Below are 20397 nucleotides of genomic sequence, written 5' to 3'. Positions count from 1 at the left end.
GATGACTACCTTCATGATCGAGTACATCTGCTTCTCTAGGTGCCGTATCTGGGCCACATGCTGCCGCACAGCCTCCTGCAGGTGTAATATGCTGCTGCGCTGCTCCTCAGGATTGCTGGAGATCTCGAGCTGGAATCTGACGCGCTGTTTCTTTTCACTATGCTCCTAAAAAAGGGAAGAGGGAAACGTGTACTTTTGTGTGGCGCTGTGAATAAAACCCACAGCTTCACGCAGGCTAGGCTCAGTACAGGCTTTACCAGCCCCTGAATTAACGTTTCTTAATATGTTTTGTAGAAAAGTGAATGGTGCTCTCTCTCTTCTGGAAAGCTGGCCTTTACCGGTCGTGATCAGTAGCAAGAGTAAGGTGTAGGTCAGTATAAAAGATCTGCAATGTGGATGATTTCATAAGCTGGGCTCACAGGGTAGAGATGGAGGCAGATATGTGTAGTCACCACTGTCAGAAATGTTTAGTAACTGAGTAGAGACCTGGCTAGAACAAGCTATACAGTCTTAGAGATACTCAAACATTAACAATATGAATTCCAATAGCTGTAATTACCAATCATAAGTCCCCCTTTCAGGGTGAGGTATTAGTTTCTTCCTTATCCACTGAACCATCTCACCAGCCCATCATTACTTTACTTAACTGGATCGAAGAAAACGACAAGATCAAGGTTCAGGTGAGCCTAACTTGAATTCTAGAAGGGCTCATGCTCACCTTCCGCTTGGGTTCTACATGGAGAAGCAGGTTGTTGACAATGTCCAGAATCATAGCATACTGAGCTGGGTTGGTAGAAATTTCCAATTCATGGTGGATAAGAGTAAAAGTATCCACAGCCCCTGAAAAATTATAAGCAGTCAGTTAAATAACAGGTTCACGTTTCTCCCTATATAGTCACCCTCCTAACCCATATTTTGTTTTGTTTTTTGAGACAGGGTTTCGCTACGTAGTCCTGGCTGGCCTCTACCTTGCTCCACTTGCCTCTGCCTTCTGGGTGTGGAGATTAAAGTTCTGCGCCACCATACCCACCCTAAAGAATATTTGGAACTGGGGTTGGGGATTTAGCTCAGTGGTAGAGTGCTTGCCTAGCAAGCGCAAGGCCCTGAGTTCGGTCCCCAGCTCCGAAAAAAAGAAGAAAAAAAAAAAAGAATATTTGGAACCACTCATGTTGGTCATTCCAACACAAAGGGAAGAAGAGGCACCCGGGAATAGAAATATGTTTCTTTCAGAATAGAATCCCAAGTAACCACTGTCCCAACTTCCTCTAAGAGTACAGGTTGTTCTAATGGTTGGACTTACAAAATGCAGAGCCAAGTAAATGTTATTACCAACAGCTTACAGGAATCCCTTTGTCTACTCTCTTAAAACCACTAAAGAAATAACTACTTTCAGAAATGCCTTGGATACCTTCCTGCTTCTTTAAGAGATCCTCCTTTTCCTGGTTCTCATGAACTTCAGGTGGCTTAATCTGAGTTGCTAGCTCAGGGTCAATGTCGTGGCTGTAGCTGATATAGTACATCCGACAATTACAACGTGAAATGATCCGCTGCACTTGCTGGGCTTGCTGGGCTTCAGCTGGCTGGTTCCAATCTGGGAAGAAGTGAACAAGAGGACAAAGAGATTCTTCACAAAAGGTGTAATAAGAACTCCCATCTCAATATTATGTCTAAGGAATTCCAAAAATGTTTCCAGTCAAGACTGACAAAAAAATATTACTTCAACATACACTGAGGCTAAGAATAAGTAGATAAGCTGAGGCTGAGAGGTGGCTCAATGGCTGGAAGCATGGGCTGCTTTTCCAGAGGACCCAGGGTTTAGTTTCTAGTCCCCACATGGCAGCTCAGAACTGTCTGTAAATACAGTTCCAGGGGATCCGATACCCTCACACAGACACACACATATATATATATATATATCCCCAATGCACATAAATCATTAAAACAAACAAACAAAAAACAGAAAAATTAGGGCCAGGTGTGGTAACATATTCTATGAGTTCTAGACCAGCTTAATATTCATGAAAGTGAGGACAGGCAGGGCTACATAATGAGACTCCGTCTCAGACAGACAGACAGATAGATAATCTGGAAGAGAAAGACAGATGATAGACAGGGCTGGGTTTGCAAATCAAAGGTAAAAATCCCCGAGTTTGATCTCTAGTACTCTCAAAAATAAAATAAAAGCCATATGGTAGCTCCTGCCTAAACTCATGAGTCTGAGGACAGCCTGGCCTACACAGACTGAGAGGAAAAGAAAGGAAAAATGCAGAAGGTAGATTAGATAAGAAGATGAGGTCCCTTTGGGATGCACATTTACTCTGGGAGAGGGAAGAGAGCTGACCTGTGGTTGTGGTAACCATGCCTCCCACTGCCTGCCCACTTTCCATCAGCTCCTGAACAGAGTCCAGACTACGTTCCCGGTGCTCTTCAATATTCTTCACCTGCAAACACATTGAGGGACCTTTAGCTCCTGGGAAAAGGTAGCTTATTCTACCACCACCTTAGATGGCCGTGTTTCCAATAGAGTCACGTGCTGCAAAAGAATGCTTCAGTCAATGACAGATTGCAGGTCCAACAATAGTCCCATACCTGTAATACCAGCAAGAGGCTGTGAGGCAGGAATAACATCATAGATTTGAGGCCATCCTGGACTATATATAGTTCTATGACAGTCTAGAGTACATAGTTGAGACTCTCACAAATATAAAACAAAAGGTTGTATCACCTAATGATAATGTGATCATTTTAGTTCATTTAAAAATCACCTAATAACATTTTTTGAGAGTTTTCCACCTTGCTTTGATCTCTCAAGTGCTAGGGTTATAAGCATGAGCCACAATGCCTAGCTGGTATGTTCTTTGTGTTTTTGCCATTTTGTATCTTCACACAGAACTACTGTGAACCCAGGCATAGTGGCTAACACATGTAATCTAGCAGCCGGGATCAGAGGAAGACAGGTCTGTGGGCTTCCTGGACTCTGAGGTCAGACTAGTTTATCTATCAAGTGCTAAACAACTAATACTACACAGTGAGACCTCAAGAAAGTACAGCCAGGGGCCAAGATGGCTCAGTAGGTAAAATGCTTGCTGAACAAGTCTGATAACCTAAGCTCAACCCTGAACTCACAATACAGGGGAAAAGGATGGGCCGGGAGAGACGGCTCAGCAGTAAGGAGCATTTGCTGTTTTACCAGTGTTTGGTTTCCAGCACCAACATTAGTGACCGCCTGTAATTCTAGTTCTAGGGATCTGATACCCTGGACACCCTCTCTTCTGGTGTCAGAGGGTATGCAGCTGATATACAGACATTTAGGCACTCGCATACATATAAAAAAGTGGGAGAACTGACTCTACAAAACTATCTTTTAACCTCTAAAAACAACAGATCTCTCTCACACATACTTAACAGGTCCTGAGTTTAAATCCTCAGCACCAATGTAAAAATCCAGGGATGGCCACACATTCCTGTAATCCCAATCCTATGGAAGGCAGGAAAAACATGTTGGAGCATGCTAGATCCCATCCCAGCTCCAGTTTCAATGAAAGACCCAGTCTCGAGGAAGTAAGGCACAACATACTAGGATTTCCTCTGGCCTGTGAGTGCACAGGCACACGTTCATTGCACATACATCATATGCTCACTCATACATACACCTACATGAAAAAGAAAACCATTCTGATATCACTTTGGACAGCAGGCTAAGTAACAGAATGAGTGGCGTGAAAAATCAAAGCAGTAAGGTCAAGGCTTCAGGACTGGAGACATGGCTCAATGGTTACGAGCAATCACTGGCTGCTCTTCCAAAAGACGAAGGTTCTATTCCCAGCTAACAACTTCTTGTAATTCCAGTCTCATGGGATCAAACACCTTCTTCTGGCCTCTGCAGGTACCTAGTACACATTGGATACACAGACATACAAGCTGGCAAAGCACCCATACACATTAAAATAAACATAAATAAGGCTTTAGGGGCTGGAGATGACCCAGCAGTTAGGAGCACTTGCTATTCTTGCAAAGGACCTAGGTTTAGTTCCTAGCACCCACATGGCAGCTCACAATCACCTGCAATTCCAGTTTAGACCCAACACCGTCTTCTGGTCTTTGAGGGCACCCATACATACATACATACATGGCAGACTCAAAAACACATTTTAAAAAATTACAGAAAAATATATAAATTACACGAAATCTTAGAAATCCAGGATTTGGGTGGCAGATCTACTGAATCACAAAGTCACATAGGGAAGAAAAAAATCATTTTCTTTCTAATTCCAAAAATCTCCACTTTAATGCTAATGTCATTTAGGGGAGAAAAAAAGCCTTCAACTATAAAAGATGGCATTGCCTAAAAATGGTAGACCCAGAAAATTTTGCCCACCTTTGCATGGATAATTACCACTCCTACATCCCCATTTCTTTTGGTGGTTGTGGGGATCAAACCCAGGGCCTTATGCACGTTAGCCAAGTGTGACCACTGAGCCAGAATGCTAGCGAAGATACTTTCTGTGACAACAGACAGACACTGTGCGCTGACTTCCTATGTTACCAACAACCTGGCCATCCTTGGCTGGATGTCTGATCTAAATGTTCATGTGTCTGCATATTATACTGGAGGCTGCCTTGACTGAACCTGAAGTTCCTTTGCAGAAGTATTGGTGTGGGACAAGATCTACAAAAGAGGTTATCATTTTGGCTCATTTTATTATGGTCATTCATGTTTTTATTTTTTGTTTTGTTTTGTTTTTTTTGGTTCTTTTTTTTAGAGCTGGGGACCGAACCCAGGGCCTTGCGCTTCCTAGGCAAGCGCTCTACCACTGAGCTAAATCCCCAATCCCTATTTTGTTTTTTATCAGATGTAACTTAATCCTGTAACTAATGTGCACACTTAGCACATGTCAAATATGTAAATGACAATATACAACACTAGCCAGATTTGCCTCATGATCACCAACCCTCCAATAAGTCTGAGAACATACGTATGGTAGAAATTAAAATGTTCTATCTTAGCCAGCTGGTGGTGGTGCACGCTCTTAAACCCAGCGGTTGGGAGACAGAGGCAGATATATATCTGAGTTTGAGGGCAGCCTAGTCTACATATCAAGTTTCAGGATAGCCAGAGCAACACAGAGACTCCCTATCTCGGGGGAAAAAAAATTACAATGATTGCTGAAACAATCATCTTTATGAAAGGCCATAAAAATACGTGGCTAACCGTGTGGCACATGTTTCCTGCACTACAGATGCTAAGGCAAAGGGATCTCCAGCTCTAGGCCACCTGGGCTTGAGACCAGACTGCACAGCAAGACTTGTCTCAAATAGACAAAAAGTTTTCAGACACACTGCCTGCTTGTGTGACATTTATTGAGGGCCTGCAAACTAAGGAAGGAGTTCCTGTCTATTTACTCCAGTGCCATGCGAGAGGAGCATTATGTTCCTACAGCACAGAGGCTGCTCACATTAGAGGGGAGCACCATGCTCCCACAGCAGAGGCTGCTCACATCACAGTGTCAGCAGCTTCTTTTCTACTAAGCAGAAGAGTAGGTACTAGGAAGAATTCCAGTGGTTCTAGCTGAAGGGGTTAACGACCAGAAAACTAGAGATATACAATGGACCTCCCCACCCAAGGCTGACTAACCTCTAACCAGAGCTGTCGGCCATCCTGTTCAGTAGGACTGCTTTCGGTGGTAGCAAAATACTGCATGCCATCTAACAGGCAAGTCCAGGAAGTCTTTTGTTTCAGCGTGTCACCATACCAAGCTGGATGGTGTTGGCACTGCAGCAACTGAGCTTTGGCAGCTGACACAATGACACAGCCTTCTGTCTCTGCTCCACGAAGAACCATCTACGTCAAGGAGAAATGCAGTTTTAGACATGAAGGGGGCTGAGAAGGGTCTTCAGATCATGGCTAACTCTAGCTTACAGAGCAAGCTTTATTGGGCTTTATACATGGAAGTGCTTACTCAGGATACCCATAGAAAGGCACAGATTTGAGTTCTCCCCACCCATTCCTCAGGTATATGTGGAGAAGCACTGAGTCTGTCGATCACAAGCCCATAACCTCAGCAGTCAATAAACCAAGGCAAGACAGCCAAGTCTGAGGTCAGCCTGAGCTACACAGAGGAACCCGCCACACCTTTTTGTTTTTGAGGCAGGTTCTTCAAACTCAAAGATCCACCTGGCTCTTCCTCCAGAGTGCTGGCACTCGGGTTAAAGGTGTATGCCAGCATACCCAGCTTGTGGGACCCCATCTTTAATTTTTTTAAAAAAATTTAGAGGAAAGTAAACATTTTGATTGGGAACTAGCCTGATACTGGTGTCTATTAAGAAAAGATACCTGGGAGCTGGAGAGGTGGCTCAGTGGTTAAGAGCACCAACTGCTCTTCCAGAGGTCCTGAGTTCAATTCCCAGCAACCACATGGTGGCTCACAACCATCTGTAATGAGAGCTGATGCCCTCTTCTGGTGTGTCTGAGGACAGCTACAGTGTACTTATATATAATAAATGAATAAATCTTTAAAAAAACAAAACAAAACAAAACAAAAAAACCAAAGAAAAGATACCTGGCAGTTGACCAGTTCAATAAGGCAGTTTCGGTTGTATATGTCATCTGTCTGGCAGGCAGCGATGCCACACAATTGGTCACTCATACCAGACTCCTCTTCTGTGAATACTACAAATCTATCTGTCTCTTCAATCAGCTTCTGCAACATGTAAGCACCTGGCGAAGAAATAAGAAGTAGGGAAAGGTCACAGTCTCAAAGGGAAAGAGAACACATGCAGGGCCACACTGATCTTCTATTGCTTCCTATCTAGGTAAGGGCTGAGGTACACCTTCAACCTGGAACACTGGTCCAGTTCACTCTACCCAACCCTGACCCAAAAGGAGAAGATAAAAGCTATTTGGTTCCCCCTCAATGTTAGTAAGAGTTAACAATTTCCAATAGAAAAATAGAAATACCAGTTTAAATGGTGCTATTTTTGTTCCTAAGGCTCCCATCAGGACAGTGGTAGGAACTGAACCCAGGTGCTCCCCAAGAGCAGCAAGTGCTCTAAACTGATGAGCTTTCTCCCCAGTCTCGCTTTGCTCCTTTTCCCATACGTGTGACTATTCTCTTCCACTCCCTTGTCAGCCATGGCACCCTGTGCTAGCTTTGCTACTTCTCTCAGAGAGATCTTAGAAGTATCTTCTCAGACCTTGACATGTCTCCTTTCTCTTAGTAAATTGTCTAACAAACATGGTCAAGAGCAGCGTCAGAATTAGACTAGTCTCTGCCAGTGGTCAAGACCCTCCCTCTAGCACCTACTCAACTGTGACTTTGGGCAGCTTGCTTTAGAACCTTTGTGGCTCACTTTCCTTATCTGTAAAATAACAGCAGATATCACATAAGGCTCTTGTGATAATTTAGTGGATTTCTATTTATTTATTTTTTCCTTTTTCTTTTTTTCGGAGCTGGGGACCGAACCCAGGGCCTTGCGCTTCCTAGGCAAGCGCTCTACCACTGAGCTAAATCCCCAACCCCGATTTCTATTTATTTTAAAGATTTATTTATTTATTTAATATGTGTGAGTACACTGTTCTCTTCAGACACACCAGAAGAGGGCATCAGATCCCATTACAGATGATTGTGAGCCATCATGTGGATGCTGGGAATTGAACTCAGGACCTCTGGAAGAGCAGTCAGTGCTCTTAACCACCGAGCCATGTCTCCAGCCCTATTTATTTTTAAGTGTATGGTGTTTTGCCTGAGAGACAGAGAGGAGATAGAGAATGAATGTGTATGTGTGTGTACACAGAAAGTGTAAGATTCCCTGGAACTGGGTTGTGAGCCAGTTGTGTTCAAAGATTTCAATGGTTCTCCCTCATGAAGGAGGAACCTGTGTGGAAGGCCTCCCAATGACCCCCATACCCCCGTGGTCTTTCTCAGCCATTCCTCACACTCCTTTTGTTACTGTGTCAAGGAAAACAAACCGTTCACCATCTGTGAGCAATCACTCCTTCCCAGTGCCATTCCTACACACATTATTCCCATCACGCCACAGCCCATAGTCAACTCAATTCAAGTCCCCCTCATTTCCCTCCCTCTCACTGTAACTTCCCTGTTCTTTGAATTCCTCTCCTGGCACCCACCGATGCTTCTCACCCACCGTGTTCTCACAGGCATTTGTTAACTTGCATTCCCTTACATCTCTTATACCCCCAAATGCCCATTCCTTTCTTTCCAGGTCTTGCTTACCTTTCAAGATTTTCTCCAGAGTGCTACCAAGAAATAAAGAATCTGGCAGTGTTTCAGTCTTATGCCAGCTAAGCACTTAAATCTTTGTTGCCTGAACAAAGTATATTTATCAAAATGATACAAGGCTGTGGATATGATCTTAGTGTTTGCCTAGAATGTACAAGGACCTGAGTTCAATGTGCAACATTGAAAATATGAAAAATAATTCTTTTCTGTTATTGTTTTGTTTAGAAAAAGTATCACTATGCAGCCTTGGCTGGCCTGGAATTTGCTATGTAGACCAGGCTGGCTTCTGCTGAGATTGAAAATGTGTTCAACCACACCAGCAAGAAACAATTCTTAAGTTTTGTTTCTTTCCTTACTAATTCTCTTTTGACCCTGTACTTGCTGGCCACAAAATGAGACTTTTGGAGCTTCCTCATCATTAGTAATATAAACCCAACATGGCCAAACATAAGTACATGATAGTGTCATCTCTGTGACTAGATGGAACCAGTCACAATGGAGTCATTCTCAAGCCCCTTTCCAAGCACATGTCCTAAACCCATGTTTCACTGCCTCGGCCTACCTCCTGATGATCCCTTATCAGGCCGTCCCCTGAAGCTGGGAGCGCTGGCACGAGGCTGGGCTTGGGCGCGAGGTGGGATACCCCGCTTTGGCTTTTTGGCTGACATCTGAGGATCAATCTTCAAACCCTTCAGGGCCTCCGTGGAGAGATTGCGCTTGAGCACAGCCGCTTTTTTATAGCCATCGTACAAGCCAAAGGCGATGTCCCTGTTGGTGGTGGTCCAGGAAATCCGTAAGTCTACCAAGTACAGCTGATGGGTGTGGAAGGCGGCATCACCATCCCGAGCAGACAGCTCCTGAGAGACAGGAGGACACCAGCGTCACACAGACCTTCCCACCACTACTAAAAATGCAGAGACAAACTTGCTATAAACACAAGGAGAAACAGGAAGACCCTGGAGAAACATTAAGTAGTTTCAGCTGTACATTACTTTACATCCTAACTGTTCTTAATGCAGTTTTAATGAACCAGTTACTTTCAAAAGCTACACTTAATTGGGAAAGATGGAGAAAGCCAGCACTAAATGAAGTGTTAAGAACTTTTGGCTCAGAGGTTAAGAGCACTATCTGCTCTTTCAGAGGTCCCGAGTTCAATTCCCAGCAACTACATGGTGGCTCTCAACCACCTGTAATGGGATCTGATGCCCTCTTCTAGCCTGCAGGCATACATGAAGGTAAGTGCTGCATGCATAATAAATAAATTTTAAAAAACAAAAAATTGTTTTACTATTTCCTGAAGACCAAGAGATTTGTTAGGAGAGAAGAAAAGGAATTTTCTTTTTTGTGGGAAGTGGTAGTGCCAAGGATTGAACTCACTAATCCAATACCCTGACACTGAACTGCATACCCAGTTCAGGAATTTTAAGGATGATATCTACATGTAACAGTACATGCCTGCAATCCTAGCACTTAAGGCAGTGGCAAGAGGACAAAAAAAATTCAAGAAATTCAAGTCAAGCTTGGTCCATAAAACAAGACTATCTCCAAAACAAAACAAAACAAAACAAAGGCGGTAGCAGTGGTGGCAGCAGCAGCTGGGAACAGTGATCACATTCAGCATTTAAAGGTATTTGCTGCCAAGCCTGATAACCTCTGTTCGATCCCTGTGCACACATGCACACAGACCCGCACATGTCTTTCCCCCCTTTTTACATTATTAATGTAATAAAAAAAAAAAAAAGAAGCTAGTGAGATGGCTCATTGGGTAAGGGTACTGAACCACCAAACCAGTGGCTTGAGTTGGATCTTCTGGACTAATATTAAAGGAGATCACTGCCTCCTGCTAACTGTCCTCTCTCTTATACACATATACAACCACCCACCCAATAAATGCAAGTTAAGAGAGCATCTTATACAACAATAGCAAGTGGGGTTGGGGATTCAGCTCAGTGGTAGAGCACTTGCCTAGCAAGCGCAAGGCCCTGGGTTCGGTCCCCAGCTCCGAAAAAAAGAAAAGAAAAAAAAAAGAAAAAAAAAAACAATAGCAAGTGAATATAATGCCATACATGGTATGAATGCCATTAGAAACCTTACCAGAACTTAACTCTCATCCCCAGTGTGATACTATTTGGACACAGGAGATAACGGGTGTGGACAAGCACATGACAGTTAAGGTCCCATGACATGTAGGGTCCACATGACAGTTAAGACCCAAGATACTACTAAAGTCTCCAAAACTACTAGAAATTTTTAGTAGTTAAGCCTGTCTTTACATTGAGACACTCACTCACTAACATTACTGATATGAACTGTCAAACAGTACCTCTTCAGTGGTGCGATTGCTGTGCCGTTGGTAAGTAAGGGAAGACAGGCTCAGTAGGTGGGTCTTTGTGATCAAGGGATCAAGGCAGTGGTCAGCGTTCTCTTCAGTGGGTGAAGCCATCAGATGAACAGTCACCTGACTTAAGTCACTCACCATCTGGGTCACACTCCATTCAGAAATAAGGCGCCGCATCACTGTGCCAGCTGAAAAAGGGAGCGCACATTCCATGCAGAATGGTTTGTGAGTCACTGAGAAGAAAATCCAAGGAACAGACTAGGAGAAATAGAAGCTCTGGCCTGACCTTGAGGTATAAGCCGCTGAGTTCCCCGAGTGAAGACGTGGCCCTGACTGCACTCTATCTGGATGCCCCGTTGCTGGGCAAAGGAAGCCCAGTAATGTACCTGGCAATGAGAGAGGGAAACTGAAGAAAGGATGGCAGACGGGAGGACTAAGATTTTATTAGATATATTAGAAAATAAAGTAAGGAAAGAAAACCCCCTTAACTGTCAGGCTCGGACTCTAACCTGTAGCTGGGGAAACAGCGCAGTATAGGAGAGCTGTTTGTAGTGCTGGCCAAGTTTCTTCTTGCTGGGCTTCAGGTTATTGAAGAGTTTTCCTCTACAGATAGGCCTCGTGATGCTAGTCCAAGTTGCCCAGAAATTTTGCATCCAGCGCAGAGTACTACTGTACAACAGTATTCGGGGCTGGGATATTGCTACAAAGGAAAGGACAGACATATCCAAGCTGTGGTTGAAACAGGTGAGGAAAGTGCTTTCCTACTTATCAGAGATTAAAACCCACACACCCTCCTCAGAGTCAGTGTCCCCAGCACCTTTTCTTTCAAGGATCTAAGCTCTCTGCCATGGTCTAAATGTTTGTTCATCCCTACCCTACTCCAACAGCCAGACTTAAAGTTAAAATACCAAACACCAAGGTGGTGGGATGGATGAGCGAAGCTGACTGACAGCAAGGACAAAGACCTTATAATACTGATGACGAAGGGGGGACTGGGTCAACTGAGGACCCTCGCCAGACACTGTACCTGAGTGCACTTCCATTTTTAACTTCCTCTACGGTGCAACTTTGAGACCATCCACTACTCGTAAGTAACACAATTTATCGTATGAATGTTAACAGCAGTCCAAAGTCCTCCCGCGAAGGTCCCAATCTAAACTCTGTTCTGTCCTTCTGCCCCATCCCTCTTTCACTAAGTGGTCAGTACCCAAGCCCATCCTCCCACTGTCCCAGGCCCAAGGCTCACTCCCACTATGGCGAGTCAAATCCATCTTGATGGAGAGGTTGAGGTTCTCAGAGCGGAAGGCCCGGTAGGAGTCATGGAGCTGGCCCAAGGGTACCTCAGGCAGGAACTCGGGGGCCCTCAGAGTGACACTGTGATGGTCATGAGGGTTCCCATGGCACAGCCACTGCAGGTCCAGTGTCATGCAGAGGTCAGGCAGGTGAAGGAAGCAGCAGTCGTCATACCTGCCTCACAACGGAGCCCCAGCCCTCAGAGACGTGGTCACTTGCTTCCCTTGGCTCTTCCCCTCTCCCTCCATCCCAACTCCCCCATCCAGTTAAGGCCCTCACCCACTCTTCACTCCACTCACTTAGAAGCTGTTCTCACGTTGACATCCAGGTCCCCTTTGAACACAAACTGACCAGGTTTCCAATGAAAAGAAAGGTGGCTCCACTCCCAGTGCATGTTTTCAGTTGTATTATATGGATCCTATAGTGACCCACCCGAACCCAAAGAACAAGGGTGAGCCATAGATAAAAGAACAGTCTCCCAAAGCAGTACCTTTCTCTTCGTGCCCCACATGCTGTACAGGTCCCAACTACATTATCCTAACAAGGAAATGACTCCGTGGAGCCCCTCACCTCTGTGGCCAGCTGATGCAGGTTTGCTTGTTCAATATCCATATGCCAGTCCCCATGGAACAGAAGACGGCTCTTATCCCACCAGGGCAAAGGTGGGCTGGGGTCAGCTGAAGGCTTGGTCAAGAGGTCCACGCACTGACCAATCAGTGTCCAGGCTGGATCCCAGCATGGGCCCCACACCACTGTGTACTGGAAGATTTCCGCTAGGGTAGAGGAATGCAGGCTTACTACAAAACACCTCTCTGTTCTTCCTTTGCTCTACCCAAGGCCCAGAAATGCCCCTCAGCCAAACCAACTGCTTTACTCACAGTGGAAGTCATGGTAAAACTTGAGTGGGGGCATGTTCCTTTCTACTGCCACGTTACCCCAGGGAAGCCCCAAATGCAGGATTTGCCGTCGACGGGAGCATGGCTGGCCACTCTGCTCAGTGCCTGCAAGTCGACCCACTAGCCGCCAGTCACGGATCTCAAACAGGTAGCGTGGATAGTCTCTGATCCGAACTGTTACGAGACAGCAGACAGCACTGGTTGTTTACTTTCACACATGCTTCCCCCTTGCTGCTACTTTACCCATCTACAATCAATCTAGAGAACAAGGGCTGGCAACTATGCAGCAAAGCTACAGCATTGGCATAACCATGACACATGGTGAGGACAGAGCAAACATGAAATCAGGAGCCACAACGACCCCAAAAAGGCTGTGCACGTGATGATGAGCCACAACGACCCCAAAAAGGCTGTGCACATACTGTGTCAGCGCAGTAATTTCAGGGTGAAAACCAGGAACAAAAAAGGGAAGCAAAGTCATCTACTCAACCAACTACGGTGCCCAGTACAACCTCACGCCTCTGCTGTCACTCAGAGAGCTCCCTGGCACTCACAGGACAGACACCGTGAATAGGAGACGCACTTACCCAGAAAAGTTTTGACATTGCACTTGAGCATACGGCACCACTGAATGACAAGGTCCATTCCTTCAGCAGGAAAAGGGCTGCCAGGATCAAGTTCTCGAACCTGCTCTATCACACGCTCAGGCCCATGGAAGGATGCATCTGCCAGAGCCACCAGCTCCAGCCCTGTCAGGCTCCAAGTGAGCAGTGCACGGCGCATGGGCGTGTTGCCATAGAGACGACGAGAGCGCTGGATGTAGATTTCAATGTTCTTGCGTTCCAAAGAGGCGTAGAGCTCCTCAATTTTTCGGGCTGGCAACAGCTCCCCATGCTGCTTGCGCAGGGCAGCCACTTTGGCATCCAGCAGCTGCAGCCTTTTGGCGCTCTCCTTACTTTCATCCTTCATCAGTTCATAGTTATCATGAAGTTTCACCTCAAAGATGTCATCCAGGAAAACCCAAGAAAAATGCTGAACCTTTAGAAGTAAATCAGGTGGTAGAGGGGCAGGGCTTGGAGAAGCCCAAGCGTGAGTCCCTCGATGCAGCCCCTTTAGCCATTTCTGAACTCCCACCGCCTCATCCAAAGTTCGAGAGAAGTCATACTGATAAGGAAACTCCACTGAGACCGATCCAAGGGAAAGAAGCCAAACCCGATTGCGGAGGGTCTGCAGTGCAGGGAAGGGGTTCCTGTGGAGGATCATCTCTTCTAGTTCAGGCAGAAGCTGCACCTCTACCTCCTTGAAGTTGAAGATGCTATTGCCATCAAAGCCAGCAGCCAACTCCGGGCAGTAAGCCTGCAGTGAGCCTCCATGCCGGCTCAGTGACACACTCTCTGCAGCCAGGGTAATGAACTTGTCTTCTGCCACGAAAGCTGTCAGCTTGGCAGTGCTCACCTCCAGGGTCAGGGTTAGCAGCCGCCTAGGTAGGGATGACTCAGGGAGATGGTCTTCTGGTTCAGAAGTGGATTGTGGAGTCTTTAGTGCATGGGATTGAATAATCTCAGGAAACACAGTAGCTCGTAAAAGGTCTCGGCACTGTAATGTGGCCAAGACATGCTGGTACAGATACATGTGATCTGGGGGGCTCCAGAGTAACGTCAGCCCTGCACCACACTGAACCTTTAGGGTGTAAAAAAAGAATGTCAGTCATCGTGTCTCAGAACAGCAGAAATAATAGGACTACTACACATGCCTACCTGGTTCACGAATTATATCCACCCATAAGTCCTTCCTAAGAAACCACATTAATTACTGCCTTGCTTGGTTCCTCTCAACACTAAAGGGCTAAGTTAATAGTTGTCATTTATCTCACACTTATGAGCATTTACTTCTGAATTTTTCTCTAGTAGATTCTAAAATGCCTTGTAAGTTTGAGCCACATGTTAAAACTCATACACTCAGATTAATAATCATTTTGCTTTATGTTTCCATGCATAAATTACCATTCAATAACACCATCCAAAACAACTTGAAAGGTTTCACCAACGGATTGTATGACTTGATTCCTAAAACACAATGTAAAAGTACTGGTCACACAGCATAACACAGCAACTGACTTATGGTGAATGTATATCCTGGTCATCCTGAGAGACAAAGTCAGTTCTGAATAGCTCAAGGAGTGAGAAATTGAAATACCAACACGCAGACGCTCTCTTAAGTCCAGTCTCTGAAATGCAACCTCCTCAGTTTCCAAAGGAAGCAAACTCAATGCCTCCCTTCTCCTCTGAAGACCCCATACCTATCTGATACTTTGGAAAAAGACTCTGGAAAGCCTCCAGCATCAGATCCCTTCTAGCCTTCTAAGGAACTAACTGCTTCCATAGAAGTGTGTGTCAGCCCACACAGAAACCATAATGTATGGATGGATATTAGAGGGTAACTTTCAAGAGTTAGTTCTGTAGGTCCTGGGGATTGTCAGGCCTGACATCAAACATTTTGTTTACTTAAAGAGCCATCTCTCAGGCCCTCATCTCTTTTTCTAGATTTATGTGTATTAATTTTTGCCTACATTTATGTATGTTTACTGTGTGACCAGTACTTTTATACACAAGGCCTGTGAGCTCTCATGATCCACCTGCCTCCATCCTTCAATGCTAGGGCTAAAGGCCTGGCTTTTACACTGGTACTAAGAGTTTGAACTCAGGTCCTCTAGCACGCATTCTTATCTGCTAACCCAACTCCTACCCCCAATCTTTAAAATACCCTCCTATTTTCAATTATGTATGCATATATACATATATATGTGTGTGTATATATATATGATACACATATTAAAATACTTATAATTAAAATGATGTATCTGTTATTGCCTTTAAAATGACCCCAGAGCTTCGGGTAGAGAAAGCTATAATGGGTACAGCTGCAACAAGATGGTTACAAATGGGAACTTATTGAAGCTGGAAATATGAAAGTTTAAATGTTCTCTCTATATTTTGCATATATTTATAATAACTCAGTAAAATGTTAAAAATCTAAGGAAGAAAAGAAAAGATGGACATCAGCTGTCATTTTCCTCTAAGTTTCACGTTAGTCAAAAAGACCAAAAAATGTTTTAAGTGGTAGGAAAACCCAGTCTGGCCCATGGCCCCAAAGCATTACCTCCAGAGAGCGGATGCTGCTGTGATAGGTGAGGGAGAGCATTGAGAGGCCCAGCACTGGTGTGGGGATATCAGGAGCCTTGCAACAGGGCTGCATCTTCTCTGTGACTGATTTTACTAATGCAAGCACAAGCCCTTGAATCCCCACAGTGGAGGTCTCAGCACTACCCAGGACAGTCAGTGTGTCCAGTCGTATCTCTGAAGCACCTGGCATCAAGAAACGAGAGACATCTTAAGCTCTGAAATGACAACCTGCCCTTTGCCCTTTCTTATCCCTTTGCTGTCCTTAGTCCCAACCCTTCCCCTAAGTGACTCCTAATGTTATGAACTTTCTCTTCTCTTACCTAACGAGAGCTGGCAAAGTCAATGAACTTTCTCAGTGTCTAGAAATTATCCATACATCATTCACTCCCCAGAACTATAAACAAGAAAATAAAAGTTGGCTGAACGCCTTTAATTCCATCATGGGGCAGACAGAGTCAGGAGAAACTGAGTTTGAGGCCAGCCTGCCTGGTCTTCTGTGGGTTCTAGCCAGGGCTACACAGAAAAACAATGTCTTAAAGGAAAAACACAAAATAACAACAAAAAGCCACCAAAAGAAAAAGAAACAAAGAAAGAGAAGACAGAGCTATGTAAGAGCCAGCAACACCTATAAGCCCAACCTTCGTTAGGTTGAACTGGAAAATTCTAAAATGGATGGCGCATTGGACAAGATCCTCCATCAAGAGAAAAAAAATCAAAAAAAGAAAGGCTTTATAGGCCTCGTTCTCTTGATCACATCAAGGCTGTTTTTCCCATTTGTGTCTTTTTTTTAACACTTCCTTCTTTAATAGACACTAAGAAGTAGCACAAGCCTGCCTGTCATGTAAGCCTTTCTAACGTTTCATGCCTCTAACATAGAAAGTGCCCAGATCAGAAGCTTCCTTAATGAAAGAAGAATTTCAGCAGACTTCCCGTCCCACTTACCAACCAGCGCAGAAAGAGTGAGCAGGTTCATGTCTTCCACCTTCAAGTCTACTTTCCACAGTAAGGTCAGACACTCCCCAAGTGAAGGTTTCCTAGAGACAGCTGACTTTTCAGACTGTGGAATCACCAAGGAGAGGATTCGAGACAGACATTGGGCACAGATGTCTGATATTTCTACCTGAAGTCCTCGAATAGTACAGTCAAGAAAGAGAGTATTGGATTGGGTGCTGGACAAGCCCAGGGGCTGGTTATAACTTCCCTAGAAAAGAAAGGAAGCCTACTGAAACCATGCAGATGCAAAGTTAGAAAAACCTGATGCAGCACCTACAGGAAGAGCACACTCAATCCTCAGAAGCAGGTCAGGACAGGGAGCTCTGTGGGCCCCTACTCACCACACAGCACCCACCTACCTGTAGTGTGAAGGAGTCCAGAACAAGTGCTTCACCCCAAACATGCATATTAGGTGGATGTGGCGCCCGCTGAATGTGGGAGTCACTGCCCACACGCCAGCAGAGATGATCTACAGTTAGGACTGCCCGCTGATGGATACTTTGTGGCCGGAGGTGCTGGTAGTCTGAAATATATGGTAAAGAGGTAGTCAGTTAAGGTACTGTGGCCTCAAACAGGCATAGCTATAACCAAAGGGCAAATCCTCACTCCCTTCCCATCCCTGAGCCTTACCCAGGGAGATGGAATTGAACCCCAAAGCAAAAGGTGGTGTATCTCCAAGCTGAATGGAAATGCTAACATTGGAGACTGAGGTGCTGAAGATAACGGGAGCCAGGATCTGAGGGAAGGTTCTACACAGGGATAAGACTGACATCATTATAACAGCCTTTCCTCTCAAGGAACAGAGTCCTCAGAACTGCTGACAGTTTAGTTTTGCCATAATCTTAGGCTTTGCAACAGCTACAAAGGAAAAAGTAAAGTCAGTCAGATTGCTGTTCCTCCCAATGGTAATCTGAAGGAACACCAGAAAGATTTGAAGACAGAGTTTAAAAAAGACAAAATTACAAAATTTACACATTGATAGCCAAATATAATGAGTATCAGCAACATCACACGGTTCATCCTAATAACAGAAGCCTCACTTACAAATCACTTTCTGTGTGCAGAACAACACAAACATTACACAAACAAAAATGGTTCTGCAAATCTGACACCACTCCTTAAAGCCCAAGGCAGGTGAGATGCTGTCTCTCACCCCTGTCTTACTTCTTAGGTAAGGCACTGTGCTGGACACTAAGAGTGAAAACATGAAAAGGACGTCCTCGTGCCCACAAAGGATACAATCCCCGTGACAGGGAAGGTAGATATATACAACAGGTTTGCTTCTGAAACTGAGATGTACGGGACTCGGACGATTAAATACATGTTTAACACAAGATGCCACTCTGAATAAAAAGAATACACCCAGTAAGAGGTGACTTAAAACTCACCCTTTCTTCCTTTGTTTAAGATCAGGAGAACTAGCACCTTGGGTCTCCAGTGCTAGCATAAGTAGCCAGTGAGAGAATTCCTGGTGTCGGTAGTGAATGATACAGGTGTTCAGAACTAGAGAAGCTGAGAGGTCGATGGTGGTTACCTGAGAATGAGAAGACCCCAAGTGTGGGCTTTACTCCCAGAACTGGCCATGCAACAACGTGAAGAGATCAAAGATTCTTGGCAGCGCACCTGCACATTAGCCTTGAGGGAGTTGAGGCAGACAATCCGTTGGCGACTCTGGGACAGCAACAACCCGTCTGTAAGAAGCCAAAGAATAGATGAGGGAAAGCCACAGGGAAGACACAAGGTACAACTAGGCAATGGGCAAGTGCAGGCAGAAGATGAGGACATTGTCATGGTTACTTTCTCATCCTCTCTCCTCCCACCCACAGTGATATTAATTCTCCTCTACAGTGATATTAAACCATGTAGGGCACTAACACTGAACACCTGGTCCTCCCGTCTCAGTACCAGTAACCCCTTCCACGAACCTTCTAACAGGAGTTCAGTGCTCATCTGTGCCATATCATAGTTTGCTGTGAAGCTTCGAAGGGGCAGTTGATCCTCATCACGGTGATACAGGAAATGCAGCAGCTTCAGTGTCCAAGTCAAGTGCCTAGAGCAGAGACGGAGTCTACATCAGGACCAGCTGCTGTGCCTTTCCTCCCTGTTCTCTACAGACAGGCTCGGTGAATACTCAGACTAGCTGTGGGGTCCAGCAGACACACTGTTACCCCACCGTCTGGGTGGGACCTTACCGTTTCTGACTGTTCATAGACAACACCACACTTGTGTTTTCCATCTTCACCTCGACTCGGTCTGGCAGCTGCTGGAGGAGGTGTAGGCCAGGCAGAGTTGGTTCAGCAAAGTTCTCAGTCAAATCTGGAGATGGGAATGAGGAATAGGAACCTGCTCAGCCCTAACGTTCTCAACTCCTCCCAGCCCTGCCCCTCTTCAGTCAAACCCTCACACATACAGGAAGGTAAAAGGATAAGCTAAGCAAATGCCTAAATGGGCACAAGGCCCAAACAGCACAGACCAGGTACCTGACATACTTCCTTTCCCAGACTCTGTAAACAGTAAGGTGAATAGTTAGGTATAAAGGAGAGAACATGGACTCGACTGTCAGATAATTTACACTCACTTCCACTAACTATAAGACATCAGCCGAGTCAGCTAACTAAACTGTTCTAGGCTTGTTTCCTTATTTGCAAAATGAAAAAAGACAGGAGAAAACATAAACACACAGTGCTAACTCCCAGTCAGTAGCCACGAGACGTCAGTTCTTTGACTCAGAACAAGGAAAAGCCTATTTCCTCTACCTAGGTAAAGGTCATGGTGTCTAATGACTCACATCTCAACAAGTGTTGAAGCTACTGGTTTTTCTACTTCCAAAATAAACCCAGAGAATACAGCAGATAAGAAACTCAATGACTGAGGCTTTACCTGAACAAGAAACAGATTTGGAAATCCGGCCTGGGGCATGACACAGTAGTTGACTATGGAAGAGACCTTCATGTAGCTCAGCATGGAGTGTCCACACATCCACAGTGACAGCCTTCAGATGCCAACTGCCGATGCCGAGCTGGAGGCACAAGTCTAGGGCCAGTGAAAGCTCTACTAGGCATGTATCCTCCTGTGAAGGGAGTTTTAAAGTTTTAGGTCAAATTGGAATGGTCTGGAACCAGTGTGGTAGTGTGCACCTATATTTCTAGTACTCAGACTGAAGCAGGAGGCTCACCATGAGTTCAGAGCCAGACTGGGCTACATAGCAGGGCACCCATAGCTACACACGACAAAATAGTCTCCCCCCAAAACAAACACACAAAAGTACAATGGTTAGGAATATTGGCTGGACATTGCCTTGGAAGAAACCCTTAAAGGCACAAAACCTAAAAACACATGCTCACACCCATGCTCAAAAGGATATGAAGCAACAGAATAGCCATGAAGCACTCACCAGCTGACCACTCTTCAGGACTTTGCTATTGATCTTAGATAGGTTCACTTTACAGATGAGA

General features: G+C 45.1%; 1 protein-coding gene across 2 annotated transcripts in view; it reads right to left on the bottom strand.

The window, feature by feature from the left end:
* The window catches only part of Bltp2 (bridge-like lipid transfer protein family member 2), a 29211-nt gene that overhangs the window by 5249 nt on the left and 3565 nt on the right, over positions 1–20397 (bottom strand). The window contains exons 6-30 of one of the 2 annotated variants that reach the window (NM_001427086.1): positions 20337–20397; positions 19823–20012; positions 19135–19258; positions 18868–18992; positions 18566–18633; positions 18331–18476; positions 17573–17691; positions 17302–17465; positions 16892–17150; positions 15927–16132; positions 13355–14447; positions 12750–12941; positions 12442–12644; positions 12171–12289; positions 11825–12045; positions 11088–11278; positions 10865–10964; positions 10564–10766; positions 8803–9097; positions 6561–6718; positions 5636–5842; positions 2342–2441; positions 1409–1591; positions 719–840; positions 10–165 (exon numbers count right to left, since the gene is read on the bottom strand). In NM_001427086.1, the coding sequence (NP_001414015.1) occupies positions 10–165; positions 719–840; positions 1409–1591; positions 2342–2441; positions 5636–5842; positions 6561–6718; positions 8803–9097; positions 10564–10766; positions 10865–10964; positions 11088–11278; positions 11825–12045; positions 12171–12289; positions 12442–12644; positions 12750–12941; positions 13355–14447; positions 15927–16132; positions 16892–17150; positions 17302–17465; positions 17573–17691; positions 18331–18476; positions 18566–18633; positions 18868–18992; positions 19135–19258; positions 19823–20012; positions 20337–20397 (5005 nt within the window). Of the gene's footprint in view, positions 1–9; positions 166–718; positions 841–1408; positions 1592–2341; positions 2442–5635; positions 5843–6560; positions 6719–8802; positions 9098–10563; positions 10767–10864; positions 10965–11087; positions 11279–11824; positions 12046–12170; positions 12290–12441; positions 12645–12749; positions 12942–13354; positions 14448–15926; positions 16133–16269; positions 16344–16891; positions 17151–17301; positions 17466–17572; positions 17692–18330; positions 18477–18565; positions 18634–18867; positions 18993–19134; positions 19259–19822; positions 20013–20336 lie in introns of those variants that run through there. The other variant, XR_010055181.1, reaches the window with a different exon arrangement.

This window comes from Rattus norvegicus, chromosome 10 (assembly GCF_036323735.1).
Source record: "Rattus norvegicus strain BN/NHsdMcwi chromosome 10, GRCr8, whole genome shotgun sequence".
Taxonomy (NCBI): domain Eukaryota; kingdom Metazoa; phylum Chordata; class Mammalia; order Rodentia; family Muridae; genus Rattus; species Rattus norvegicus.
This window is presented reverse-complemented; position numbering and strand designations above follow the sequence as displayed.